Genomic DNA, 27,962 nt, shown 5'->3' with positions numbered 1-27,962 from the left:
CCCTGGTGGCCAAGCGAGCTCTAAACCCAGGCCTTCTGGCTTCATAGCCTCACGGCTTCCAAGAGCTCTGTCCTGCTCACAGCCATGTCCCAGCTGCCACAGGTAGTCAATCAATGTTTGTGGACTAATAGATTTCTCTCAAATCTCATAGCTCCCTATTCCTTCGCCTGGGATGCCCATCCCCATCTCACAAACTCTTACTCATACTTCAGAGCCCTATTCATAATGTCTTCTCCTTAGGAAGCGTCCTACTCCTGCTCTGGATTCCTCTAGTCCTTGTCGCTTCCACCAGCTCAGCACTAAGCCCACAGAGCTCGGATGTCCGTGGAGCTTGGGGTGCCCGTGTCTGGCTTTTTCTCGCCCCTGGTGCCATCCTGCACAGGGATGGGGGGGAAGGTGGGGGCGATGGGGGACGTTAGGGATCTTACATCTTCCCACACATCTGTCTTCCTCTCCTCTCTGGTGATGTGAAGGAAATTTCCTGGAGCAGGACAAGGCTTCCTTATTTTATTAGAAAATAAAGTTTATTCAAAGAACATTAAAAGTCCAAGGACCCACGTGGGAATTGGCTTGAGCAGGAGTGACCCCCCTGCCCCGGCTCTGCCAGGCTGGGTGTGGGGCTCCTCCCCATGGAGTCAGGGCCCCGAGGGAGGCCGGGGTGGGATCCCAGGGTCCGGCAGGAAGGCAGGGGTCAGTCAGCGAGCACCAGGACTCAGTGCAGAGCTGGGGGCCTCTGCTGGCTCAGCAGCTTACCAGGTACATCCCTGCAGGGGCGGTACCCGTGAGACGAAGGGAGGGGCGTCCCTTGCCCGTACCCTGAGATCTCCAGATCTTCCTCCAAACACCCCACAGGTGCCAGCAGCCCCAGGAGAATGGGGTGGGGGCAGTGTGGCTGTGTACCTTCAGCTCCCTGCCTTGGGTCCCCACGAGGACGCCCTACGGGGGTCCTTTGATCCTCCCCACTTGTGCCCACCATCAGGGGCCTCCAGGGCCCAACCCCCACTAGCCTTCCCCAACATTGTCCCCCGCCCCCCTCCCACCCCAACGCCCTGCACCCTGGCAGAAGCAGGGGGTGGGGCTCAGGGCCTGGCACGGTCCTGGCTTCAGAGGTGGTCAGTGGCAGGACAGGGGGAGGCGGGGGGAATACCTGTGGCAAACCTCCTCTTCACCAGCGACATGCGGTAGCCACTGCCCACCAGCTCCAGGTCCACGCCCGACAGAGTGGTCCCTTCGCTAGTGAACTGAGCGGCCACAGGGCTGGGTGTGCTGGAGCCCGAGCATGGCTCCCAGCTGGCGGATAGGTGGCCAGAGCCTGGGGAGGCCTGAGGTCAGCAATGCCCCAGCCCCACCCTCAGTCCCACTGGGACCTGGGTGCTTCCCAAGCCCTTTGATCTGTGGCCCCTATCTGTCTCTTCTGGACCTCCTCTTGAGACCCTGTACCATTTTCCTTTGGCTCCTTGGGGGTCATGTGTAAATTACAAAAGAGTTCTGCTGCAGGGCCTTTGTACCTGCTGTGGCTGCCCCCAGATTTCCTCTCCCACAGCTCTGCCAAAGCCCTTTTAATAAAGCTTTCCTCCCTCTCTACACTTCTCCCCAGCACATCCCCAATTCTCCCCCATTTTAAACAAGCCCCTCCCACCCAAAACCCCCTGTGATTTTTCATGCACAACCATAACTCACCCCCTGCTTCGGACACATCTGGTAGCTTCCAAAGGAGTCGCTTCTCCTCCAGATTCCTGGCATCAAGAAAAGCTTGGTCAGGTCTCTTCCAGAGAGGACACTGGGAGGTGAGGGTCCCAGCTGGGTCACCTCTCAGCTCCCTGACCCCAGCAAGCCAGGTCCTCTCCCTTGCCTCAGTTTCCCTATCTGTAAAATGGATGTGGGGTATGGAGAGCTGGCCCCTGAGGACCCCACAGACTTGCAGCATTTTTAGATAATGCATTTTGTCCTTCAAATCTGGCTTCTTTGTGGCAGGTTTTACCTTCTGTACAAAACAAAGGCAACGTGGGGGGACTAATAGCCCAGGGCAGAAAGTGGGTGGCTGGGTTCAAATCCTGGTGTGACCACAGATAAGTGACTTAGGCTCCCTCTGCCTCAGTTCCCTGTCCACAAATGGAATGACAGTGGTCCCCACCTTAAGGGTTTGTTAAAAGCCCTGGGCCAGTCCATGTATGTAGAGCCCGTGGAACACGCCTGACACACAGGCAGCTCTTGGTGTCCAATATTATTACTGCTAATAACGTCCCCCTTAGCTCTAAGCAAGGGGCGCTCACGACTGAATGGTCAGACCTATGGTGGACCCTTCAGCTGCTGCATCAAGGAGAGGTCTGGGAGGGCTCTAGGGTCACCACAGAGCCTCCTTCGGCCTCCTGCACGCCCTCACCAGGTGGCGGCCGGCTGTAGGCGAATGTTGGTCACAGGCTCCCCGACAGGCAGCAGGATCTGGACGTTGGTGAGCGGTGTGGGCACCGCCGTGGCACCGGGCCGGTAGCTGTACTCCACCGAGACCTGAGTGAGGGTGGCCCCGCACTGCCAGTGGGCGCTCAGCTGTAGGGGCACAGACTGGGGCCCCGGGCGGGAGAACTGGGAGCAGCAAGAACACGACAGGGGACACAGCTTAGGCCATCCTGTCCTGCTGCCCTGCTGCGCCAGGCACTCTTCGACCCCCCTCAGACCCATCCTCGAAGTCTCTCCACTGCCTGCGCCACTCCTTGGAGCGCCTTCCCTCTTTCCCAGTTTCGATCAGAGTGCGTAGGACTCCACGTTTCCAGCAGAGGGCAGGAGAGCGCCTCCTTCCAAAAGGGTAGGCCAGGTGCCCCTCGGGCTGCTGGGATGGGGCCTCTCCTAATTTACATAATAGTCCCCCACGAACTGAAGCTAGCTCCTAACCCCACTAACTACATCCACCCCCCCACACTCCTGCCCCAACACACTCTACTTTCTTTAACCCTGGTCTCCTAGTCTGCCGCCTGCTCACCCTGCCCGGCCCTGAGCCCTTCCCCGAACCCTCTGCCCTGTCCCCTCCCCGTGGCCCACCTGGTACCGCAGCAAAACCACGTTGTAGTAGGAGGCGGTCGGATTCTGCTCTGCCTGGCGCTGCAGGGCCTCGGTCAGGGCCGCCATGTTGAGCCAGAAGTCTTTGGTCTCAGGGTCGCTCTGGGAGGGGTCACTACAGAGACCGGCAATAATCACCCCAGCCCTTGGGAGACCCAAGTCCCCCCTGCATCCCACCTATGCCATGGGCTTCCTAGAGGCGAACTGCCTGGCTCACCTTGGGCCCAGTAAAGCATGCCTCCCCCTGCCCCAACAGGGGGTTGGGAGGCTGGGGGTTAGTGAAGAAGAAGAGTACAGCGAGATCAGGAAGGGAGAGTGATTTGCCCAGGGCCAGCACAGCACATACGGGGAGACAGAGCCGGAATTCACAGGCAGGGAGCTCCCGGACCCCACCAGCCTCTGGGACCCCCTGCCTCTGACCTCGCACCACTCCTCCTACAGTACCTGAAGAGCAGGTCGGCATTGGGCTGGAAGTGCTCGATGGCAGACGTGTGCACGAGGCGGAAGCTGAGGACAGGTGGGGGCGGGGTCCCGCTGAACACACGCACAATGCCAGCCGGGAAGGTCATGGTCAGCTCCCCGGTTACTCGAGCCAGGCAGCTGGGGGGTGGGGGAGTGAGGAGACCCGGTGTTGGCTCCAGGCCCTGCCGGCACCTCATCCTCCCCTCTCTCCTGGCCCCACCACAGCCAGCGGCTCCCGAGCCCCGCAGAAGCAGCGAGGCCCTGACCGTGCCCAGCATTCTTACTCCCAACGTCTCCTCCTTGTGTCCTTGCCTGGACAGCAATCCAGGCACCAGGAAGAAACCACACTGGGCTTAAGGAGCCCAGTCCCTAACTCTCTTCACCCCTAGGCCACCAGGAAGCTCAAAGCAAAACATTCAGTTCTAGAACTGTTGTGACCTGGGGTTTCAGGCCTATTTGTGGTTTGATCTTAAGGTCTTCCCTGCTGGGCGCTGCTCTCAGATTATTCCTGGCCCCTCAACTCACCCCTGACCCAGCCTTCCAAGGGCCTGGCCTCTGGTCCCGCTCCCTTCAGTGTGATGTGCAGAGCGACCTCAGAGGAGCTGCTCTAACCTGTGCTTACAACGAGGCCTCGCCCTGCTCTAACACCCTCTGTGGTTCCCACTGCCCTCGCGACAGGGGCCCGGTTGCTTGGCTCAGAGTTCCAGGCCTGTCCATGGTAAAGCAGGTCAAGAAACACACCTCAAGTCTGTCTCTCCTGAAACCTAGATCCAGAGGCCCCAGAGAGCCCTGTTTGTCCCTGCCCTTGTTGGCACTGTCCCCCCATCACTGCGTACCTGGGGTTATGGCCTCGAAAGTAGGCGTGGACGTATTCAGTGAAGGCGGTAGCTACAGGCAGGGCATCCTGGGAGCCCAGGACCACAGGACTGGGTCCCCGGGAGACTCCTGGTAGGGCTGGGGGGAGGGAATAGGGACACAGTGGGCACAGGTCCCAGGCTCCAGAACCCACCATCTGCCAGCAGGGCCTCCAATGCCTCACTTAGCCACCCACCCAGGCCAGAGAGGGTGAGAGTGAGGCCCAGAAAGGGGCCCGGGGCCGCCCCACCATACCGTGTGCCGTCTGTGATGAGAAGCTGGGCCGGTCCGAAAGGGTGCTGGTGGTGGAGGAGCCCAGCGGGGAGGGGCTCAGAGACCGGGACTGGGGAGGGAGACAGGCCAGGCTGTATCGCCTGGGAGCAGTGCCCTGATGCTGCCCGCCCCCACCAGAGGTGCCCCCCGCCCCAGGCCGGATCCAGCCGTGCCCCCTCACCCTACCAGGTCGCCATTGCTGCGCGTGAGTGGGCAGGACACCTTCCTGGCGCGGGCTCTCCGGGGGGGCGCTGCCAGGCCCTCTCTGGCTGCAGGGTCAGCAGGCCCGGGCACCAGGTCTGGGGAGGGAGCGAGAGACAGACATTTGTACAGCCGAGATGCTGCCATGGGCCTCTCAGGCCTTCCCAGAGAAGGAATTTCTTCCCAAAACTGGCAGTCGGGCTTATTTGGGGGAGACCCCCTGGGTCTGAAGTCTTGGGGCTGCAGAGAGAGTGCCGGCCAGGACTGCAGAGGTCATCCGCGGCCCTGAGCTTCCCAGGCACCAGACTGATGGCCCAATAAGGGATTCCTGGGGATACGTAGGCCAGAGCTGGGTGCTCTGGAGGTTGGGGGTGGGAGGGGAATGGCCCCGGGGTGGGGGGGCAGGGGCAGAGGGTTTTTATCTAACATCAGTGATTCCGTGACCTTCATCCTCTCTGCGAGTATAATCACTACCTAACACTCAGGTGCCCAGTTCTGCTCCATCTACGGATGCTTGCTCGGACCCGTCCCCTCCTACCTATACCCCACGGGTGCTCCTCTCTACCCAGGGCTTCTCAACAGCACTGCTGACACCGGGGACCCGGGCAGTTTCTGGGGGGCCGTCCTCTGCACTGTGCAGTGCTGACCCGCATTCCCGGCCTCCACCCGCCAGGTATCTCTAGTAACCATCCCCCTAGTGGTGACAATCCAAGATCAGGGGTGACATTGTCTAGTGCCCCCTAGGGGGCAGAACTGGCCTGGTGGAGAACCCCAGTTCTACAGGGAAGCTCAAACAACCCCACTTGACTATCTGCACGCATGTTCGACACTTACTTCCCAGGGGGCCTCCCTTGATCCAGCTCCCAGCGGGCTCTTTCTCTAATCAAGGATGGTGCCAAGCACCCCTGTCGCCACTGCTAGGGACCTCATGGGGTCATGGCCCACTGATTCAGACTCCCCCTTTCCCAACTCACCTCTTCCTCCCAACCTGCAGCCCTGCTCCAGCTCACCTTGGGCCCTCTCCTCTCATGGGCGCCTTCCCTTCCTGCTTCACACAGCTGCCCATGGGATGCTCCAATCTGGCCTCCCCTGAACTTGGGCTCTACTGGCCACCTGACATCTAAAGGCCCAGTGTCAACATGCCCCCACTCCAGCTACTTCTGCCCCATATTCCCAGGCCCTCTGCCCCTCCCTGGAAGAATGCCCCGATGCCCTCAAGCACTCCACCCTGATCCTCCCACCCCCACCCCTCCCCCACCCCACCCCTGCCATCCCCGCCCCTCCCCCACCTCGTGTCTGCATGCCCCCTTGTCCCCAGCTGTTACCCCATCACGACTTCCCTGGGCTCTCCCACCTCCCTGGTCTCCAGCTCCCACCTCCCAGTTGGATAGAGAGCTCCCGAAATCTGAGTCACGGGCCCTTGCTCTGCTCACAGCCCTCTGCTCTGTGGCTCAGCCCTTGCCAGGGGTAACACTCACATCACTCCCAGAGACTACCAGGCCCTGCTTGGACCCATCCCCCTCCGCTCTCTCCTTTTCCCTGTCATCCCTCTGTTCCAGCCTCATCCCGCCTAGTCCGCTACCACCCCAGGGCCTTTGCACAGGACCTGCCTCCTGCGTGTGTGTGTGTGTGTGTGTGTGTGTGTGTGTGTGTGTGTAGGCCCCCGCTCCCCCACATCTAAATGGCTCCTTCCTCACTTCTATCAAATCTTAGCTCAGAGATCACTCCTCAGGGAGGTTCCAAACTTCTGAGCCCTCACCAGGCACCTGCCACCTTCACCTTTTTAAATAGCCATCTCATTACTGTCCCTGCAAGGGTGAGGGTTCTGGGCTGTGTCTCCAGTACCCGGCTCAGGCCCTGGACTGAGCAGGCGCTCAGTCTTCCCCACCCAGGGCTCTGATAACTCTAACTCCTGGACTCACCTCGTCCAGCCACAGCCTCCAGCCCCCAGGGACCCGGGGATGGGGCGAGGGGCTGTGGCGAGTCCGATGCTGGCAGGGACCGTGTCCCCCTTGACTCGGAGGCCGGCGCCCTATAGCTAGGTGGGCTCTGTGGGGTGCCCGGGCGGGGGACCCAGGAATCCGGGGAGGGGCCAGGCGCCACGTGGGATGGCGAGTCCAGGCCGGAGTCCTCCACATTCTCGGGCGACGAGGAGGAGAAAGGTGAGGGGCTGGAGGTGAAGCCGAGGCTGCTGGAGCCTGGAGGGGGGGCGGGGGTGGTCGTGCCAGCTCCAGACCCCGCCCACATGGAGGCCCCGTCCTTCCTCCTGCGGGCCACGCCCACTCAAAGCCTCACCCCGCCCCCCTCAGGCCACGCCCTCTGGTCGCTTCCATCTCCACTGGTGCTCCGCCCATCCACCCACAGTCGCTTACACTACTACAAAGGCCTCGCCCACTCACGCTGTGGCTCCGCCCACCATCCCATTGACCAGTCTGCATTCTCAGTGACCCACACAGGACCCCCAAATGCTCCCTCCCGCCTGGCCCACCCTCCCGTCTACCCTGGCAATGGCCCCACCCAGCCTCCTGCTAGCCAAGCCTGTGTCCCTAAAGCCCCCATCACCTGTGAAGTCTTCGTGGTCAAAGGCCGACTCTAGGGGCGGCCCAAAGAGGTTCTTGGAAAACTGTTCATCTGACTGCAGCTTCTCAGCACAGCTGTGGACGAAGTGGACAGGAGGGATGGGTTCTGTCTTTCCTATGCCTCCTTTCCCCTCAGGGCCTTTGCACAAGGCTGTTCTTACTCCTGAGCTCCCAGTGTCCCCGTCTCTCCCTGGGGTCACATCTTGCTCTCTTTGAGGCTCAGCTCAAAGTCCCCCTGCCCCCCACGGCAGAGCAGCCTCTGCTTTCTCAGCTGAAGCTGCCCACTGGTACCTTCCACCACATCGCCCGCTCTATCTCTTCACAGCACCTGGAAGTCTGGAACATGCTCTAACTTATTTGCTGTTCCTAAAATCTGAGCCACTACAGTGCAAATCTGAGAAGGAAGACCTGTCTTGGGCATACGTTTATGAACTCAGAGTAGCACGAGTACACAGCAGGTGCTCAATAAATGTTCACTGAATGAATGACTAAGTGGTTCCTCAAAAACAGCATACTCTCAGCTCCCTGCCAGGCTGAGAGGAGGAGAGAGGAGTTGGGGGTGACCCCCACCTCCCCACTCAATGCTGGCCGGATGTCCCACCCCTGTAGGACCCACCTGCTGGCTCTCGGGGCAGATCGAGGCCTCTGTGGTTTCTTGGCAGCATCCCCTACAAGAGATGTACCTCCCTGAGCCTTCCTGTCACCCTGTCTACTGTTCCCCTCCACCCACCCACCCCTTCATCCCTGCTGGCACAGAACAAGAGACTAAGGCTTGGGGCCATCCAGCCAGCCGCCCAAGGTGACCAGCAAGTCAGGCAGAGAGCAGTTTGAGCCTAAGCCAATCTGTCTCCAGGTTTTGGCTTCTTTCCCGGCCCCAGCTCCTTCCTTCAGCTCTTTTAATTCACATAATGACCCCATTTTCTGGAAGAGACTGAGGGTCAGAGTGGGTAAGCAGCCTGCCCCAAATCACACAGTAGAGCTGGGATTCAACCCCGCACTCACGCTCCAGGCCCAGCCTCCCCTCCACGTGCTCCTCCCCAAACCAAAGACCCCTTAACAGGCTGCTCACGTGCAGAGTGGCGTTTCATGGTGCCCTGTGGACAAAGTGGGTGGCATCAGGCCAGGTGCGTCCCGCCAGCCCCACCTGCCCGAACCAGAACACCCCTCCCATGCCTCACCCCTGGGGCAGGAGGAAGGATGAGGCTGCCGGCCGTGGCCCTGAGTTGGGCAGCAGCCACCTCGGGGCTGCAGGCGGGGGCCCGGGCAGGGGCGGGCTTGATATGCACATAGAACTTGCGGGGCTCCTCATCATCGAAGTCCGAGTCACTGGAGGAAAAGCGGGCGGGCTCCACCGTGCGTGCGCAACAGTCAAGGGGCCAAGCTGATCCCAGCATGGGGGTCTCCCTCAGCTCAGCCCTCAAACCCGCCCCTTCCTACTCACACCCTTCAAAGCCCTACAGGATCCCGACTCTCCCTACTTGTCACCCTGGTCTTGCCCAACGGTGTTTTTGCTCCAAGTCTTTGCACAAGCAAACCCCAAACTCTCATTCAGATTCTAAACCCCAACACTGGTCCCCCCTCCTCTAGGAAGTTCTCTGGGTTGCCCCTCACTCCTTCTTGCTCAGCCCAGACCCCACAAAGCAGGTGTCTTTATTTGATTCTACTCTGTCTACACCGCAGGCTCCCCGCAGGAGGGACATAGAGAAGGATTCCTGTGGGCCGAGCTTTGTCCCTGCTGTGCCGACAGTTGGCCCCCCAACCCCAGGGGCACCAGGAGGATATTGTTCTGGGTCACATCAGGCCGGACAGTGAAACCTTCTTCATCCACCTCTGGACACGTCTAGGGGTATAAGCAGTGAGTCAGGCTCCAGGCTACAGGACCTCCCCGCTCACCCCGCCACGCCCCCTCCCATCTCTGTGCCCTGAAAACAGCCCCGATGGCAACAACCGCTTTCCCTGGGGAGGCCAGGTTCTTGAGGGAACAGAGTACACCATTGCCTATCCTGAGGTGGTGAGACTAAACCCACAAATTGAAGCTAAGTGGGGATGCTAGTCCCTCCTACGCGGCTCATGGGAGTTTGCAGCCGAGATGAGATGAAGCCCCTTGAGCTCCAGGCTTGGCTTCCAGGCTTGGGAGCCCGAGGTGAGACCGAACCCCTCCCATGTGCAGCCCCGCCTGGCCCCTCCATGGTACTCACCCCTGAATCGGGCTCCAGGGAGTCTCTGGAGGTGGAGAAAGAGATGTTCAGGTCAGCTCTCCCACCTCATCTGCATGCCCCCAACGCCCAACGGTGGACATGGCCCTTGGGCTGCCATGTTGTCCTCAGCTAGTCCCCCAGGTGATGGGGCTCAGGGGTTTGCCTGGGGTGGGGGTGTGGGGCACTGAGTCTGAAGTTAACTGAGCTCAGGGTGTTCTCAAACAGCTTGGCAGGGGAGGAACCCTGGAGCTAGTACGGAGGGCTGGCTTGAAAGAGTAGGGGGTGTAGGGGCTAGCCTTGGCAGGGAAATGATAGGGCTAGCCGTGGCAAAGGAAGAATTTTGGACTAGGTTGGGCAGTGGGAATATTGAGCTAGCCTGGGATAGAGGTTCTCCTGGGGTACCCTCTGCAGGGAAACTCTAGGATAGGCTAGCCTGGGAAGGGGGAAGGGGGAAGGGATCCCGGGCTAGCCTGGGCCAGGGCTGGGCAGGGGGGTGCTTCCTCACACGGCTGCAGGTGGCTCCCGCTCCCGCCGGCTCAGTCCTGGGAGGCGAAAGGCCTTGGCTCCCCGCAAACGTTTCATTGCTGAGAACAGATGAGGGGGTGCCGCTGAGCCCTGGGGGTGCCCCCTTCCCCTTCAGATCTGCCTCGCTCAACCCCACCGTCCAGCCTGGGCACCCAGGCCCAGACGTACTTGCCTTCCTGCAGGGCAGCTGCGCTGTATGTCTCAAAATCCAGAGGCCCTGAGATAGAAGAGATTGAGAAACTCAGCCTGGCTGGGAGACCGGGCCTGGGTAGGAGAGCAGCGCACTCTGGGAGTCACGATGGTACCTGGGTCTGAGCTCAAGGCCAGTCAGGATCCAGTGCACAAGCTGAGATGCTGAACAAGCCCCAGAGATAGTCATGAGGGGGTGGGCCACGGGTTCTGGTCCCACTGTGGGATGGACCGGAGGGGATTATGCCTGAGTTACTTTTCCTATTTCTAGCAATTCTCACAGGCACTTGAGTGGGTCAGGGGATGGACAATGAGTCTGTGCAGTGGGCTGAACCGCAGTGCCAAGATGAAGGGTTGGGACTCTCTTCAAAGGTGATGGGGAGCCATGGAAGGTATGTGAGCAGGAGCAGGGTGTGACAGATCTGGGGCCAATGAAAAGCAAGAGTGAGGCCCCACACCAGGAGATACAACCTGGGCTAGGGCCGACTTACAGAGACAGGAAGGGTTAAAGATAGTTGTTTGTGGTTGACTTGGGGACAGAAACTGTATACCAGCATTTATTGAATGCCTCCTGTATGTTAGGGACACAGTTCACCCTTTATTTTTTAATTTTTAAATTTTTTTCAGTTTTCCCTTTACCTGCATCAAATTACTAAATATTCATAACTTCATTAGATGTGGATTATTATCATCCCCAATTTACCGATGAAGAAACTGAGAGAAGTCAAGACAAGCATCCAAGGTCACACAGCAAGCAATGATGAAAAGACCCAGACCCAGATCTGACCCCAAAAGTTTTGAGCTCAATCCTTCCCCGACCCCTCATCTGGACATTTTTTTCAAATTGGCCCTTTGCTCAATAATCCTCAATGGCTCCCTCAGGCCCTCAGGGTAAAGTATGAACAGGTGGCATTCAAGGCCTCTCCCATACCTGGTTGTAAGAGATTTACATACAAGATGGGGCATCAAAGGACTGCTGGCTGGCTCAGTTGGAAGAGCACGTGACTCTTGATCTTGGGGTCATGGTTGGAGCCCGATGTAGGGTGTAGAGATAATTAAAATATACTTTTAAAAAAATGGGACATCAAATCCTTTTTCTGTGTGGGCTGCGGAATTAAATTTGCCATCAGCCCATTTTTCTGATGAGGATACCAAGGTGCGGGAAAGTTCAGTCCCCTGCCTCTTGAGTGTTGTTCCTTTTTTTTTTTTTTTTTTTTTTTTAGGATTTAATTTATTTATTTGACATGGAAAGAGAGTGAGAGGGAAAACAAGCAGGGGGAGCAGCAGAAGGAGAGCGAGAGGGAGAAGCAGGCTCCCCGCTAAGCAGGGAGCCCAACACAGGGCTCAATCCTAGAAGCCCGGGATCATGACCTGAGCCCAAGGCAGATGCTTAGCTGGCTGAGCCCCCCAGGTGCCCTGAGTCTTGTTCTTTCCTTGCAGCTGTGGCTCCAGAGCCGACACCCATGGATGTCCCAACTTACCAGGCTTCTCTCGGCCTGTGCCCTTGCTCTCTGCAAACTTTCTCAGGAGCATCTCCACGCTGACGTTCTCGATGTTCTGCTTAAACTCCTCATGCACCTGGACCAGGTAAAGGAAGTGTGTAACCAGACACAACCAGGGCCCCTTGCCTGGTATCCTTTGCTCTGCCTCCCACCATGGGTGCCACTCACCTGCCCAATCTGCACGTGGGTGTCCTCCACCGAGTGGGCATAGGAGCCTAGCAGTGCCTTCATGTGCCGCAGGTGGGTCTCCTCCATGGCTTGGAAGCGCTGAGAGGAGAGGAAAGTGGGAAGATGGAGGCCACCAGGGGTGGCCAGGTGACCCAGCCTGGCCAATCAGAATGTTCCAGCCCCCTGGTCTCAGTGACAGGTGTGGGGAAGCCCCAAGGAGCATCTTAACCTGGGACTTCGGCTTAAACTAGGGGAAATTAGATACTTTTATGCCCTGAGTCAGTGAGTTGGTGGGATTCACGTGGGGGTGCTGGTAACCACTTTGCTGTGCACACACGCACAAGCACACACACACGCACACACACCCTATACACACCCAGGAGGGCATCTCTACTTGGGAGTGAAGCCCCTAAGGAGAAAAACAGACTCAAAAAGCAGAGGGGCACAACTTCCTGCCAACACCACTTGAGTAACTTGATCCAGCCCGGCCTAAAGCCCTCCCCTCAAACTTGTCAGTTCCCTGAACTTATAAATAAATCTTCCTTGACAGTTCGAATGAAGGTTTCTTTCATTTACAACTCTCTATCAGTTGCAAAATCAGGAGAAAAAAAAAAATCTGGTTCTTAATCCTGAGATTCCAATCTGCTTTTTTATACATTTGAGTAGACAGAGTCCCAGAGAAGTACAGTGTCTCATACAAAGGTTACATAGCTGGGGTGCCTTGGTGGCTCAGTCATTAAGCCAGATCTGCCTTCAGCTTGAGTCATGATCCAGGGTCCTTGGATCGAGCCCTGTGTCAGACTCCTTGCTCAACGGGAAGTCTGCATCTCCCTCTCCCATTCCCTCTGCTTGTGTTCCTCTCTCACTCTCTCTGACAAATAAACAAGTAAAATCTTAAAAAAAAAAAAAAGAGAGAGAGAGAGAGAGAGAGAGAGAGAGAGTGTTAAAAAAAAAAAAAAAAAGGTGACAGAGCCAGTACGGAATGGAGTCTGGAACAGAACCCAGGTCTTTCCTCCACCATGAACTGTCAGTAGACTCTCAGCTTCTAAACCCTGCCCTAGGGACACCTGGGTGGCTCAGTGGGTTAAAGCCTCTGCCTTTGGCTCAGGTCATGATCTCAGGGTCCTGGGATCGAGCCCCGCATTGGGCTCTGTGCTCAGTGGGGAGCCTGCTTCCCCCTCTCTCTCTGCCTGCCTCTCTGCCTACTTGTGATCTCTCTTTCTGTCAAATGAATAAATAAAATCTTTAAAAAATAAATAAATAAACCCTGTCCTACCCTGTCCAAAAACCTTGTCAATAAAAATAGAAATAGGGGCACGTGGGTGGCTCAGTCGGTTCAGCATCCAAATCTTGTATTTGGCTCGGGTCATGGTCTCAGGGTCCTGAGATCGAGCCTCCTGTTGGGCTCCACGCTGAGTGTGCAGATGGCTTGAGACTCTTTTCCTCCCTCTCCCTTTGCCCCTCCCCCTCAAAAAGACAAACAAATTTTTAAATAATAATAGAAATAATAATACCTTCTAAAGTGGTTTCTAGGCACCTAGTACTAGTCTGAAAACTTCCCAGGCAGGGCCTCGTTTAATCTCCACAAAAACTCCACAAAGCAGGGTCTATCGCTATTCCCATTTTGCAGATGGGGAGACTGAAGCACAAAAAGGTTTGGCTTTTGAAATAACAATGCCAACAACAATCCCAATAGCTAACTGGCTCTAGAATCCTATGGCTTGAAACCTGTGATTCTAAGGCTCCTGGGAGTTGAGGGTTTCAGAGGTCCTAGACTTCTGAGGCCCATAGATCCTGGGCCAAGGACAGTGTGTGATGCCTGGTTCTTACCAGAGCCGAGTCTAGCATCTTCTGCTCAAAGTCAGCGCGGGCAGAGTTGTACTTCTCCACCGAGCGCCGCAGGCTCTGTGCTGCCTTCTTCGTCTTCGTCTCTGCCTACGAGGCAGAGGGAGGAGATAGGGGCAGGAGGGGACACATGGGGCATTTCTTCGCCCCCCAGGGACCCATCATCCAGCAGGTAGACTTCTTGGTGCGCCCAGGGTGTGATGAAGGTTCCATGGCCAATGCTCTGGGTTATGTTCTCATACTCCCAAAGGCAGCCCCACCACCCCTGGGCACATCGCTTGGACCTGCAAGGGTGCAGGGCAGCTGGGGACCTATGATGGGTGTGCCCACCTTGTCCATCTCCTTCTGGCTGGTGTTCTCCCTCCGCAGCCGCTCCTGGTCCATGCAGCGGTTCAGGTAGTTCTCGCGGGACTTGGGCAGGAGCTGGCTGACACCTGTGAGGACCTGCACAGCATCCAGGGTACCCACGGCTTCCTCTTTGCACTGCAGGGGTGGGAAAGGGGGAGTGCCGGTAGCACCTGAAGCCCGCACCGCACCGCACCGCTCCGGGGTGCACGACCTGAGCAGACCACAGGGGCACAACGTGAAATTCCGAGCTTCCCAAACACTCTGTGGGGTTCCCGATCCCACAGAGTACCTTTTATGAGTATCCTATTAATTTCAAAACTTTTCGCTCTTTGAATAGGAAATATTTACATAGCATTCCTACTGCAGAAAGTTTTAAGGGATGAGCTCAGGAAAAACTAGCCACTCCCTGATCCCCAGCCTCCCAGGCCTCTGCCTGGGAGTCATAGGTCTCTAGAAATAATCGGCACATAGACAAGCAAATGTGTTTGTTCTAGCCTATTTTTTTAAATGACAGATAGGTACAATGTCTGTTTAACTCAGCTTTTTCAGCTTAATAATCTATTCCCAAAATTATTCTGTATCAACCCACAGAAAATTCCCTTGTCCCCCAGTTTTTTTTAAGTAGCCTCCATACTGGGCACCCCCTCCTTGTCCCCCAGTTTAAAAAAAATCATGGTAGGGATGCCTGGGTGGCTCAGTGAATTAAGAGTTTGACTCTTGATTTTGACTCAGGTCATGATCTCTCTCTCTCTCTTTTTAAAGACTTTATTTACTAGTGCACCTGGGTGGCTCAGTGGGTTAAAGCCTCTGCCTTCGGCTCAGCTCATGATCCCAGGGTCCTGGGATCGAGCCCCACATTGGGCTCTCTGCTCAGCGGGGAGCCTGCTTCTCCCTCTCTCTCTCTGCCTGCCTCTCTGCCTACTTGTGATCTCTGTCAAATAAATGAATAAAATCTTAAAAAAAAAGACTTTATTTACTTATTTATTTTTTAAAGATTTTATTTATTTATTTGACAGAGAACACAAATAGGCAGAGGCAGCCAGAGAGAGAGGAGGAAGCAGGCTCCCTGCTGAGCAGAGAGCCCGATTCGGGGCTCAATCCCAGGACCCTGGGATCATGACCTGAGCCGAAGGCAGACATTTAACTAAGCCATCCAGGCGCCCCCAACTCCCTTTTTAAACAGGAATAGGTATGGCTCTGGGCCAAAAAAAAAAACAAAACTTTATTTATTGGCACTGAAATCCAAGGGTCATGTAATTTTTAATATGTGTGCTGCCGAAGCAAGCACAGGGTCATGTAATTTTTACCTGCCATGAAATCTTCTTCTTCTTTTGATTCCCCCTGCGCCGCACACCCCCCCACAACCCCGCCGCCGCCGCCACAAACCATTTAAAAATGTAAAAACCATTCTTAGCTCTCGGGCTCTACAAAACCAGGCTGGATTTGGTCTGTTGCCCATCGTTCGCAGAGCCCTGGTCCAGAGTTTTGAGTATGAAAATTTGAGGGTACTCAGGTATGTGGGAGTCTGGGTTTGATGTGGAATTGACAGACTTCTCAGAGGAACACACCAGAAGCAGGAAGGTCAAAAGCCCCAGAAGTTCCCAGATCTTTCCAGCCGCTGCCATCCCCCTCTCTGCCTGGCTGCGCAGTACCCCCAGCACACACCTTTTTGTGCAATTTGAGCTGCTCCTCGCCGTAGCGGAGCACATCCTTGATGAGGTCCTGTAGCTTCCGGGTCAGCTCCAGATGACAGAGTGCCAGCTTGTCTGAGGAGACGCGGAAGACCTCCCAGAGCGGGGCGAAGGTCCTGGAAACAGGGCACACCCAGGGTCCATCAGTCCCAACCCCCCAGGGTCCCCTCAGAGGGGCACCTACTGTGCCCAGACCCTGCTAAGCACCTGCACCACAACTACAAGGCAGGCCTGGGACGGATGGGGAAACAGAGGCATAGGAGCCTCCACAGCTCACCCAAGGCCCCTTTGGAAATGAATTATCAGAGGTGGAATTTAAACCCAAGGCCCTAGAGTCCTCACTCTGGACTCCAGGCCCTAGCTGATACTCAAGGGCACCCAGGCCCTGCAGCCATGCCAGCCTCTTTGCTCTTCCTTAACAGGCAGAATCTATCGATGCCTCAGGGCCTTTGCACTGGCTGAGCTGCCTTCCCAGGTCTCGACCCAGATACCCCTGTAGCTGGCTCCATCTCATTACTAAGGTCTCAGCTCATGGAACCAAGCCCAGCGCCAGAGGAAGCACCTGACCTCTCACGCTCCTATTTCATCCTCTTCCTGAAGCTTTTCACTCTAGGAAAGGACTTTTGTTCATGTTTGTAGTTAACACCTGTTTTGCCACACACCCCACAGGTAACATGGCATGAACACAGCATGAAGGGGACTGGGGGCTTTATCTGTCTTGATTGCTGCTGTGTCTCGAGTACCTGGAATGGCACCTGGCACATAGTAAGTACTCAGTAAATACGAGTTGAATGAATGAATGAGGTAGTAAGTGAATGAATGAATGACATTCCTCTGTCTATTGAGCCCCTTAAGTGGGGGAGGGTTGACTCCCTAGTCTCTTCACTTGTGTGAAGAGATGTCCACCCAAGAGTGGGCTCCTGATACCCCAGGACCCTGCAGCCTCAGTGACCTCCCACCCCAGCTCCAGCCCACTCACCCCATGGGGGTCCCATTGCTGGCCAGTTTGGAAAGTTTTGCCATTGCCTTTGAGTAGGTCTCCTCGATGGTGGCCCTAAGTAGAACAGAGAAAAGATGCAGAAGGTTCTGGGCCTCCTTGGGAGACACTCCATCCCCCTGGGTCTCAGTTTCCTCATCTCAAATGTTGAGCAGTAGCTCTCAAAACGATGCCTCTGTCCTGTACAGCTTGGACAGGTCTTGCGAAACAGCCACAGAGAGAAAAACCTGGTTATAATCTTTTGAACTCTGCTTGGATTTAATGGGCGTTCAGCTAGTGAGCGGCCGGGATGCAGAAGGCTGTCTGACAGTTTGAATGTATTATGTTTTCTGGGATATGGATGTCGGAGCAGTTATGGGCCAGAATGGAGATGACTTCATCATACATGTGTTCTATGTATGAAACTGAGTTTTCAAAATTCCCCTTGTAAGTAGGTCATATCATCTCTTCAAGAGGAGGCGTCAGAAACCTGAGAATGGTTGACAGTCGGGCATCGGGGCTGACAGTGCTGAGAACCCCTGGTTTCCAGGACGTTCAAGCAGGTTGGGTGTGGAGTGGTTGTAGTGGCTTGGGCAGGGGAGAGGTGTGGAGGAGCCAGGGCGGAGCCACGAGGTAGGGGAGGCTGCGGGGGACTATGGGGCGTGGCCAGGGGTGGGCGGAGCGTGGGGACCTCACCTCTCCCGGATGAAGTCGGCCAGCTCCTTGGTGGAGATAGGCCCCTGCTTCACGCTGTGGTACAGGACCTCAAAGCCATGGTTCTTCTCACCCTGCAGGGGATGGGGGCAGAGACTGAGTAAAGGGCTGGAGGAGACCTCACGGTTGCTTAGCAATGGGGGCGTGGCCGGAGGAGCCAACCAGCAGAAGCCCAACCCCTTGGCAGCAGGGATTGCTTCAGGCCTGAGCCAATCAGCCTGTGGCCTATCCCCTTGGTCACAAGGATTGGTTCATGGGCCTTACGTTGGCCCAATCAGAGAGAAGCCTGGAGGTTTTGTCTCATGGTTGAGGGAGAGATGTTCTCTTCCGCGGGTTGTCTCTGTTCCTTTGTTTCATTGTCTATGTTTCTCTGTGTCTTTTTGCCTCTGTTTCTGTCTCAGTCAATCTCTTACCCAGCTTTTCTGTCTGCGCCTTTCCATAAATGAGGAATTATGGGAGCATAGAAGATATTGGAAGCCACGTGGAAACCATGATACTGGGAAAGAAGCTGAACCTGATGGAGTCTGAATAAAAAGTACGTTGAGTCGAGTTACTGGAACAAACCAAGCCTGAAAGCCGCATTTCCCTACAACATTTCACCTTTGTGAGCCAATATAACCCTTCTTGGTTAAGTCTCTGTTTTGTATTTCCCTTTAACAAAAAAACACCCTCTCTGAGACCCCCTAGAGCACAGTCTGGGTCTGATGCCTCTCTTGGGACCCAGCAATGTCCAGTATAGGGTGAGGCCAAAAAGGGGATTGGAGTTTGTGGAATAAATGAACAAATGAGCTATTCTGCTGTCACCTAGGGCTTTTGGGAAGAGTGCCTCTATCCGGGTGCCTCCCACCAAACCTCTTTCCTCCCAGTCCTGGGGTCATCATGGTGGGGGACACAAGGACTGTGCTGTGTGATCTGAGCAAGTTACTGTCCCTCTCTGAAGTTTTAGTGGCTTCATGTTAAGATGGGACAGGGAAGTCATCCACCATTCATATGAAGATGAAGTAAACACCAAGGTGATCCACATCAGGGTTCCCCAAATTCCCAAAGGCAACCCTAGTTTTTGCTGATTAATGGTATTAGTTAACATTTTGTGTTAACTTTGCTCATTTCTTCTCCAAATATGTTGACTTAAAAAGGCAACTTTTACCACTATTCTAATTGGAAGCCCTGGACCTGATGCCATAATGAAAGGAATAGGGAAAAATAAGGCAACAACTAATTTTATCCCAGCCAGATCCTGTGACATGTGAAAGGCATCACGTCTGAACACTGAGCTGTTCATCAAAAAGGGAGATCAGCTGGGGAACTGAGACATCTTAGCACCAAACAGGGCCTTGTGAGTAGGACCAAAAGAAGATGCTTGTGGGGCAATCTAGCATTATTTAATGTCCAACACAAATCACTGAAGTGATTAATAGTGGTTTCCTCCATCTTCCTCCAACCTGCTGAGTTTACCCTCTCACTTACCTGGAAACCAGAAGGCTGAAACTAGAAGTCATAACAAGATAACGCCTCTTGCTGCATAAATGGAGAAACTGAGGCTCAGACAGGCAGACCCAACCCAGCCTGAAGCTCAAATCTCCCAAAGGTCATGCCTCATTCTAGAATCGTTGATAGCTCCCTATTTCCCACCAGCTGCTTAAGTGTAAAGCCCTTAGCTTGAAATTGTCTTTCCAACCTCATCTCCCAGAGTCCTCTTGGCCTCGCCATAAAATGGCAAGGAGTGCAAAGACAGGCTGTGCCTTCCTACCACAGTACATTTGCCTAGGCTGTTCGTGCAAACCAGCTCACCAGGTGACATCTCTTCCCACCCATCCAAATCCTTCCACCTCTCAAGGATCATTTCCAGGCCCACCCCCTTCAAGAATTATCTCAGACCCTCACTTTCCTGAATGTTCAGGGTTGCTCCTTCTAGCTCCCCAGGAATATGTGTCAGAGCCTCCTTTTATACATTGGGTCACTTTGAGCTGGTGATTTCCCCTCTCTGAGCCTCGGTTTCCTCATCTGACAAAGGGGGCCAATGACAGTACCCACCTCCGAAAGGTCTTGTGAGATGACGCTGGGACAGTGTTGAACCCAGGGCTTCCAGCACCATGGTGAGGGCTCAGCAAACAGACCCAGTGCCACCCCCCCCAACCCCACCCAGGGGATCCTCGGGTAAGGCTGCACCAGGCACTGCCGCCCAGGCCAGCATCTGGGGCTGACTTGGAGCCAACCACTGGCCTGTTTCCCAGACCTGGCAAGGCCCCCAGTGGTATCTGCCTCTCTCAGGCTGTGCTGGCAGCGAGGGCCTCAGGAGGGGCTGTCTTGGGTCTGTGTCTCTTATCAGAAACTCTGGACTCCAGTCTCGCCCCTATGCCAGCCCTAGAGGGATCTTTCTAACACAGCTTGATCGTATCCCTCTCCTGCTCATACTTCCCCCATGGATCCCCAGTACCCTCAAGGTCTCCTGCCTTGGCCCAGCAGGATGGGGGCATCCCTATCCAGCTTGATGTCCCCTAACTGGAACCTCTTTCAGGCCAGCCAGGGCACCAGTGCCACCCAGCTAAAGAGTCACCAATACAAACAATTGGTTAAAAGAAACATTGCCAGTGACAGACATACTCCCTGAGGATACTCCCTGAGTATCTAGGATACTCCCTGAGACCTAGGGAGACAGGAAATTCAACCCCTTTCTCAGATGGGAAAACTGAGGCTTGCTGACACAAAATCACTTGCCCAAGGGCTCTCAGCAGAGCCCAGATCAAATCCTCAACTCAAAGCCTTATCCACTCTGCACCAGGCTATCTTTGGGTGGGGAGTGCACTGTGGGTGGCTTCTATTTTCTCTCTGCTGATCTGAATTTTCTGCAGCAGGCTTGCATGCCTCATGCAATTAAAAAGAATTTAAAATAAATGTAGGTGCCTCACGCCATCAAACAGATTTTAAAATAAATGTACGTGCCATTGTCAGGGTTCCAAAACGTAGGCAACAAATTGATCATCGAATAGTCAACCCCCTTACCTAGAAGCACCAAAAGGGGGCTCAGAGAGGAGCACCCCTTGCTGGGGTCACACATTCAGAGACAAATCCAGGGAATCTGACCCTTGGGCAGAAGGTGGAGGTCAGGCCCCATCCCCCCTCTGCCCTCGCCCCACAGCCCTCCCTGCAGGTGGTAAGGGGGTGAGGCCCCTTTAAGAAAACAAGTGGCAGTAAGAGGAGCCCCAGCTGGGGAGGGAGAAAGGGAGGGAATAGGCCTGTTGCCAGGGGCAACCAGTTGCCTAGCAACAGGCTTCTTCTCCGGCAAGCTCAGGGCCCAATTGGGGAAGGGGCTTACAGCCCTGGTCCTTCCTAGACCCTTCAGTTCATACACCCTCTGTGGCTCTCCATTCGCCTGGGCCTGTAAGAGGAGTCCTTGTGCCCTCAACTGGTCACTCATGTCACACTTCTGGGCTTTCGCTCAGGCTATTTCCCCTGCTGAAATGCCTTTCTTACATCTTGGAAAATCTCAGCCCTCAAAGCCCAGAGGAAACATAGCTCTGTGTCCTGACCCCTCCTCTGGTTGCCCCCAAGGCTGAGCCCAGCCCTGACCCTGGAAGGCTAAAGACTTCTGACTGGCTCTATGTCTCCCAGATTGCGAGCTCCTCGGGGTCAGAGTCAGGATGAAGCCTCTTGGGGGCTTCATGGCACCTTCCACAGTTGGCTGGGTGTGGACTGGTAGTGGCAGGGAGGGAGGGAATGACTGAATGAATGAAAAAACAAGTTTGTCTCAGCCCTCTTGGGTCACAGTATGTGCTCCTCAGACCGGAAGGCAGGGGGTGAGGCAGCCACTAGGGGCCAAGTCAAGAAAACCCCCAACTCTCCAGGATGGGAAAGATGTGGAAATTCCCTGGCTGAAATGACCCTGGATCCTGGAATTTCACTCTGGCCCGGCTTGGAGCCCTGATGCTGCATTGTCTCACCGGGCAATTTGAAATAAAAGAATCCTACTCTGGGCCTTAGTCTCCCCATTGTTCAAGCTGTGACTTGCTTAAGGTCACAAGGCCCATGAAGTGGGAGGGTGTAGATTCAAACCCAGCCTGACTCCTCCCACTTTAATTTCTATGAGTCACAGAACCTTCACCTGTCCAAGGCTCTGCCCCTGAGCCGCCAAGTCCCCTCATCTCCATAAAATGCCCCATAGCCCTTCCAGAAGCCCCCATCAAAATAAAAGTGGGTCTTACTTACCCAAAAATGCTCCCCAAAATACGACATCCTGATGCCCTCTGTGGAGACCCCCACAGGCTCCTGTTTAGTGCCTGTCCAAAGAGAGAAGCAAATCTAAAGCTATGGCCAGCTTGGGTCTAAGGAGGGGAAATTCCAATTGTCCTCCTCGTGGAGGAGGAAGAGAGAGGATGGAGGAGGAACTAAAAGCCCCAAAGCTGGGAGCATGCCAGAGCCCATGAGATGATTCATCCCCAGGCCTGGCCCCCAAGTAGCCCCCATTCTAGGGGGACAGATCTGGATAGAGATGCCCCAAGTTCTATTGGGTCAGAGTTGGACTGAATAGAGGAATAGGGGCTGGGGAGCCTAGTCCAGAGGAAGGGGCATGGGAGTTGGGGTTTTCAAGCTCAAATAAGAGTTCACTGGGGGGCAGAGTACTGGATAAGCTCCAGCCTAAGCAGAAAATCTCACAGATGGGAAACCGAGACCCTCCCCTTCACCCCCATAGAGGGGAAGCCACTTGCCAAGGTCACAGAGACAGGAAATGCCAGTAGATTTGCACCCTGGGCAAGCTGAATCAAGACTGGAGCACTCGGCTCCACGCTGGGCAGCTCCTGTGGGGAAAGGGTCTGCTGAGAGATGGGCACTGGGACTGTGATCAGCCACATGGGGGTTGGGGTCCCTGAAGTGCCCCCAAGGATCCCTTGGGATCTCCCCAATCCCTCTACAACAGTCCCCGCCCCATGCACACTCCTGGAACGGAGAGCTTACCCCTCACCATGATGACCCATCTGGCAATGGTGACCCCATGAGTCCCAACCCTGACTCCCAGAAGCCAGTGTTCACCTGATATCTGAGTCACTCTATCCAGCTCTGTGCCTCAGTTTCCCCATCTGCAAAACAAGAGGGAATGCCTAGAAGGGGTCTTGCTGGGGGAATCCAGGCCTCCCTGCAGAGGGGGCTGGGCCAAGCCGCCTGGCAAGGGAGGGACACTTGGTGTCCTTGGCACGTTCTAGAGGCTGGGCTTGTCACAGGAGCCCACAGGCCTCATCCATAATTCATGACCCCTCGGGCAGCTCAGCAGCAGCTGGGAGCCCTGGAGGCACAGTGGCAGCAGGGACAGGGCTGGTGACCGTAAATGGGAAAACTCCTTGGGTCTCACAAGGAAAGGACCAAGCAAGGACCTCGGACAATGCTGCCTTCACTGAGCCTCCGTTTACCTAATCTTGAAAGTGATTTTAATTTGAACCATTGTCCTCTAGGCCCAGGTTCGTTGACTTCTATAAGTTACCCAGCAACCACTATGTATCCACAAGACAAGGACAATGTCAGAGTCTGTGAGATGATTCACTCCTGGGTCTGGTCCCTGAGGAGCCCCCAGTCTAGGGGCATAGAGCTAGACGCAGACATACCAGCCTTGCAGGCTCAGGGCTAGGCCAAATGGAAGAAGGGGCTGTGGGAGCCTGGACCAAAGGAGTGGGCATGGGAGTTGGGGGGTTGAAGCATGAATAGGAGTTCACCAGGCAAAAAATTATTTGATTCCACAAATATTCCCAATGACCACCCTGGGCTGTGTGATGTTGGGGCCCCTGAGAAAACTGTCACTGACCCTGTCCCTGAAGAAACTCTGGTGTGTGGGGGGAGGGCATGCTGTGCTGACAACCGAAGGGGAAAAAGCCCTCAATTCCCATCTCATGTCTTCATTTCTGGCCGGGATTTAGGCCCTGAGAATATCCAAATCCCTTAGAGCTGAGCTGACCGATATGGGAACCACTAATCTCATGTGCTGACTTAATTTTAAACTAAGTAAAATTAAATACCATGAACTCCCCACCTCCTCAGTGGGACCAACCTTGCTCCAGGGCTCAGTAGCCTCACGGGGCTGGTGGCTGCCATATTGGACCACACAGGTAAGGAAAGTTCTGCAGGAAGATGCTTCTTAGAGAATCTGAAGAACCAGTGGGCCCAAGTTCCCCAGAAACCGGGGATCTCACTACAGTTTTCACAACTCTGGTAGACGGCCCCTCCCCCACTATATACTGAAAGTCAGTATGTGTGCGGCGCTGTAGCCGACACCCCCCAACAGGTACCAGCTCATTCATCCTTCATAGCCACACCATGGGGTCCAGTCCCACCTTTACCAATGAGGAAACTAAGGCACAGAGAAGTAACTCACTGACCTGGGGTCACTGTGATTTTGTCCCTGGTCTGTCTGCCAAAGAACTTCTGTTTGGAACCACTGCAGGTGGCTCTGGGTCTCCGTGTCCCCTCTACTGCCCCACGGCCAGCCCCATCACTCAGAACCGTAATGGAGGGCAGGGGGCCAGAGTGAAGAGTGGCTCCCCCCTCCCCCCCACAGGTTCCTGCCTGGCCCAGGAAATGACACCTGCTGCTTCCCTCGGAAACCCCAGCCAGGCAGGGGGTGGGGAGGGGGGAGGCTTCTGTTCCTGAGAGGGGCAAGGAAGGGCAATGGGGGCCTCCAGACAGGGCTGGAACTCACCAGACAGGGCAGCGAGTAGAGCTGGGGCCCCTCACACACGGGGTGGGCACCAGGAGATGGCCACGAGGCCCTTGCCACTTCCGTGAGCACCAAGCCGGCGGAGGCCTGTGTGCGTGGGGGACAGGAAGCTTACCCTGCCCCGCCTACCGCCCAACTGCCATCTCACCTCCCCCACCAGGCCAGCACCCCTGGGACTTCCTGGGAACTGGGCTGGCCATGGATAGGTAAACTGAGGCACCTGAGCCTGGGGCCCCCAGCCTGGGACCTAGCAAATAATAATCATGATGACAATGATGAAATAATAGCAGGCGACACACAGCATCTGTCCCGGGCTAACCTTTTCCACATCCCACCACCCCTGGGGGTGGGTTAAGGATTCCTGCTTCACGGAGGGGGAACCGAGGCTCAGAGAGGGGAGTGGATAGGCTCATGTCTGTACAGCCGAGACTCAAACCTAGGGCTGCATGAAAACTTTCATGGGCCCCCTTCCTCTAATTAAAAAAAAAAAAAAAAAAGCATTTAAACTATATGTTACAAATTACATTGGCACAGAGATGAATATATTAATATTCTGTATTAAAATGTATTCCTTTACCCCAAAGCTCATCATGGGCCTCTGAAAATGTTATGTCCAAGACACAGTCGCCTCTGTATCTGATGGAGAAAATCGTTTGGCTCGAACCCAGGACTCTGGGCCTCCAGAGCACCAGGGCAGAGCCCAAAGATGGACAGGGACTTGCCCAAGGTCACACAGCAGGCTGTCAGCTGCCCAGACCAGAGGAGAGTCCTCCAGGGGGTGCCTGACACCAGGCTCAGGCACTGCCTGGAGATCCTGCTTCCCCAGCACCAAATCCCAAAAACCCACAGCTCTGCACCCGGTGGAGCATGTGAGCAGGCCCAGGGAGCAGACAGAATAAGACAGGGATGGAGTCAGCAAAGACGGCAGAGCTCCCTGGCTCTAAGCCACCTGTCCAGAGCCCCTGACCTCGCATGCTGTGACCTTGGGCCTCCCCTGACCTCGGCGCCTCCAGGGTCCTGTGAAACAGTCCCTGACATTTTACTTCCCCCAGACTCCAGCCTGTGCACGGTGGGGCCAGTCTGAGATTTTTCTCTTCCTTCCCAGGCACTAGCCAGCCTCTTGGCCATGCTGTTTCAATGACCTGTCCTCTCATGAGCCTCCTCTCTTCTAGGCCCAGGTACCAGTGAGTGACCTTTACACAGTCTGGCTTGATTCTTACAATGGCACTTTGAGGCAGTGTCTCATCTTGGCCCTCACCCCCATGGGGAAACTGAGGCACATGGCCCAGGTCACACAGTGACCAGGCTGTCAAGCTCAGGAATTTTTCCATCCTCCCCAACTAGGCACCTCCCTCTTTGTCATCTATTTGGCAAACACTTATTGAGCACCGACTGTGTACCTAATTGCCGGGCTCTAGAGACACGGCTGGCAACACCCTGGTCGACTCCTCTCTCTCCTCCCTGCTCCCGGTCAGCTGTGACCCCATTTACGATCACTGATATTGTGATTACTGTTTTAATGACCATGTCTGTATTTACAGGGCACCCATCTTCCCACATCTCCTCTGATCTTCCAAGGGGGATCCAGCCCATTCCATAGAAGAATACACCAAGGCCCGGGGAGGCAAAGCCACACATGGGAAGAATCCATTTGAACCTGGGGGTGTCGGATAGGCTGGCCTGGTGGCTTCGACCTCCTCCTACCCGCGACCCCACCCAGGAACTGGCTCACTCCTGGCGTGGGTGACAATATATGGGTCAGGGTGTGCCCCAGGCAGTCCCACTGGTAAGACCAGGGTAGTGGAGCCCCTGTTTCAACCATTGCAGCTTGGTAATGTGTCTTACTGTCTGGGAGAATAGCCTTTCCAGCAAGGCCAGAGTGACCACAAATCCATTTTGCAGTGCAGTAAACTGAGGCTCGGAGGCCAGCAAGGCAAGTCAGGGGGGTCTCCAAACCCACTGCCCTCTCACCCCCAAGCCACTGACAGCTTAAGCGAAGGGGGCAGTTAGAGTTTGGCATATGATGGGGTGTGTGGGTTTCAGAATCTGTAGAATACAGCTTCTGAAGCCCTCATCCCCATTTTCAAAGGAGAACACCGAGGCTCTCAGAGGTGCTGTCACCTGCCCAAGGTCACCAGTGAGGCAGGTCCATCAAAGCTGCCTCCTGGTCCCCACTGCGGCTGGGGCAGGCAACTCCCAGCTTCGAGACAGATGGAGGGGCCGCCCACCCCACAACCCTCCTCCGCACCCCACTCGCAGCCAGCCTCCCGCAAGATCCTAATTTACCTCGATTTATTTTAATCCCCAAGAACAGATGCTGCTGCCCACCCCCCACTGAGGCAGGGACCACCCCCAAGTCCATGCTCCGGGCCCTTTCAGGCCTGGCCTGGCCAGGCCCTGTCAGGCAAAGGGCCCAACACTGGCCCCCTCCCCAGAATTACAACTTTGGGGGTCCCTGCCGAAGATGCCAGTAAAACACCCCCCACCTCATCCTGGCAGTAAGAAACTGGGACAGAGCAGTCTAGAAGAGGGGCCCGGGGACCCCCAGCTCCTCCTCCAGGCTGATCAGGGTTCACAGTGGAGAAAAAAGGGAAGGGGGTCCTTCCATCTCGGTCCTCAGGGGTCTGCAGACCAGAGCTGGAAAGAGGGAAATTGAGAGTGGTTTCCACTTCGGCTGTCCTGGGTCCCAGACTGGAGGGAGAGCGGCACCCCCATTTTTTGAACCCTGTAACCTACACCCAGATCCAGGCTTAGAATAAAGGGATTTGGGGAGGGGTCTCACGTCATAGCCACCCTCCTGCACGCTCTGGTTCTAGGCCAGGGGACGGGGGACGTGGAGAGGGGTCCCTATCTCCCTCCAAAGACCGTCGACGATGGCCGCTGGGAGGCCGGGGGGCCCACCGCGCAGCCCCCCACCCCCAGTTCGCCATCCCTCGTGCCCCGCCGCGCCTTTGCCCCCAGTGGCCTCCGGGGCTACCGGGCGCGGTGTGCATGAGGGGCTGCGCGGGCCAGGATACTAGGGGGGGTCCCGGGGACAGCACTCACCTCCCGAGCTCTGGCCGAGCCCCGCGCCCGCCGCCACCTGCAGCTCGGTCTCTGACACCCGAGCCCGCCCCGCCCCTACCTCCGCGGTTGCGGCGCGGCTGCCGCCTGGCTCCGCCCTCGGGGCGTGGCGTCGAGAGTCCCCACCCACAAGACGCCTCCCGGAGGCAGGGGCGGGCTTGGAGTACGCGCGGCCAGCCATTGGGCCATTTAGAAGCTCCTTCAGTCCCGCGAGCTGATTGGTTGATCCAGAAACCAGGCTTTTTATTACCCCTCCTTCCACCACCCGCAGTGTATTTGCATAAGTTAAAGTAGCAGGCTCGTCTTCTGCCACCTGAGACCCAGAGGGAGGGGGAAGGGGTGATCACAGTTTATTGAGGTCCCACTGTGTGCCAGGCACTAAACTGGGCTCATGTGCTGTCCCCCCCCCCCAAAACTTGTGGGCGGGACGTTATCGATTCCCATTTTACAGGTGGAGAAACAGACACCGGGAAGACAAGAACTTGCCAGGAGGCCACACAGCAAGTCCACATCCTTGAAGGCAGTCTTGGGATCTGGCCCCAGGACTGGGAAGAAATACCCCAAGAATGCTGTCTTGTCACAAATCAGAAAAGCTTCCATCTCCCTCACCTGGGCCCCC

The 27,962-nt window shown here is 55.7% G+C and overlaps 1 protein-coding gene across 10 annotated transcripts; it reads right to left on the bottom strand.

The window, feature by feature from the left end:
* Window positions 1-493: 493 nt before the first annotated feature.
* Window positions 494-27,401, bottom strand: FCHO1 (FCH and mu domain containing endocytic adaptor 1). Of its 10 annotated transcripts, XM_032867631.1 has the most exons (29): window positions 23,943-24,213; window positions 23,615-23,684; window positions 22,609-22,655; window positions 22,287-22,376; window positions 21,787-21,857; window positions 17,563-17,654; window positions 16,870-16,944; window positions 15,865-16,006; window positions 14,182-14,334; window positions 13,837-13,941; window positions 12,007-12,105; window positions 11,818-11,914; window positions 10,320-10,364; window positions 10,128-10,206; window positions 9,623-9,647; window positions 9,207-9,264; window positions 8,603-8,781; window positions 8,494-8,518; window positions 8,041-8,092; window positions 7,408-7,499; window positions 6,768-7,043; window positions 4,831-4,943; window positions 4,627-4,714; window positions 4,353-4,470; window positions 3,499-3,654; window positions 3,037-3,169; window positions 2,384-2,583; window positions 1,681-1,736; window positions 1,045-1,312 (listed from the first exon to the last, which is right to left on the bottom strand). In XM_032867631.1, exons 5-29 carry the CDS (start codon window positions 21,811-21,813, stop codon window positions 1,104-1,106), a joined length of 2,694 nt encoding a protein of 897 aa, XP_032723522.1. In that variant the 5' UTR covers window positions 21,814-21,857; window positions 22,287-22,376; window positions 22,609-22,655; window positions 23,615-23,684; window positions 23,943-24,213; the 3' UTR covers window positions 1,045-1,103. The 10 variants fall into 10 exon arrangements, with proteins under 10 accessions (XP_032723520.1, XP_032723521.1, XP_032723522.1 ...); XM_032867629.1 differs by lacking the exons at window positions 22,609-22,655; window positions 23,615-23,684; window positions 23,943-24,213 and adding exons at window positions 494-764; window positions 22,534-22,551 and having other exon boundaries at window positions 1,148-1,312; XM_032867630.1 differs by lacking the exons at window positions 22,609-22,655; window positions 23,615-23,684; window positions 23,943-24,213 and adding exons at window positions 494-764; window positions 22,534-22,551 and having other exon boundaries at window positions 1,148-1,312; window positions 4,353-4,461.
* Between the last annotated feature and the right edge of the window lie 561 nt (window positions 27,402-27,962).

The sequence above is a fragment of the Lontra canadensis genome, unplaced genomic scaffold (genome assembly GCF_010015895.1).
Source record: "Lontra canadensis isolate GAN:19392208 unplaced genomic scaffold, GSC_riverotter_1.0 scaffold35, whole genome shotgun sequence".
Lineage (NCBI taxonomy): Eukaryota > Metazoa > Chordata > Mammalia > Carnivora > Mustelidae > Lontra > Lontra canadensis.
This window is presented reverse-complemented; position numbering and strand designations above follow the sequence as displayed.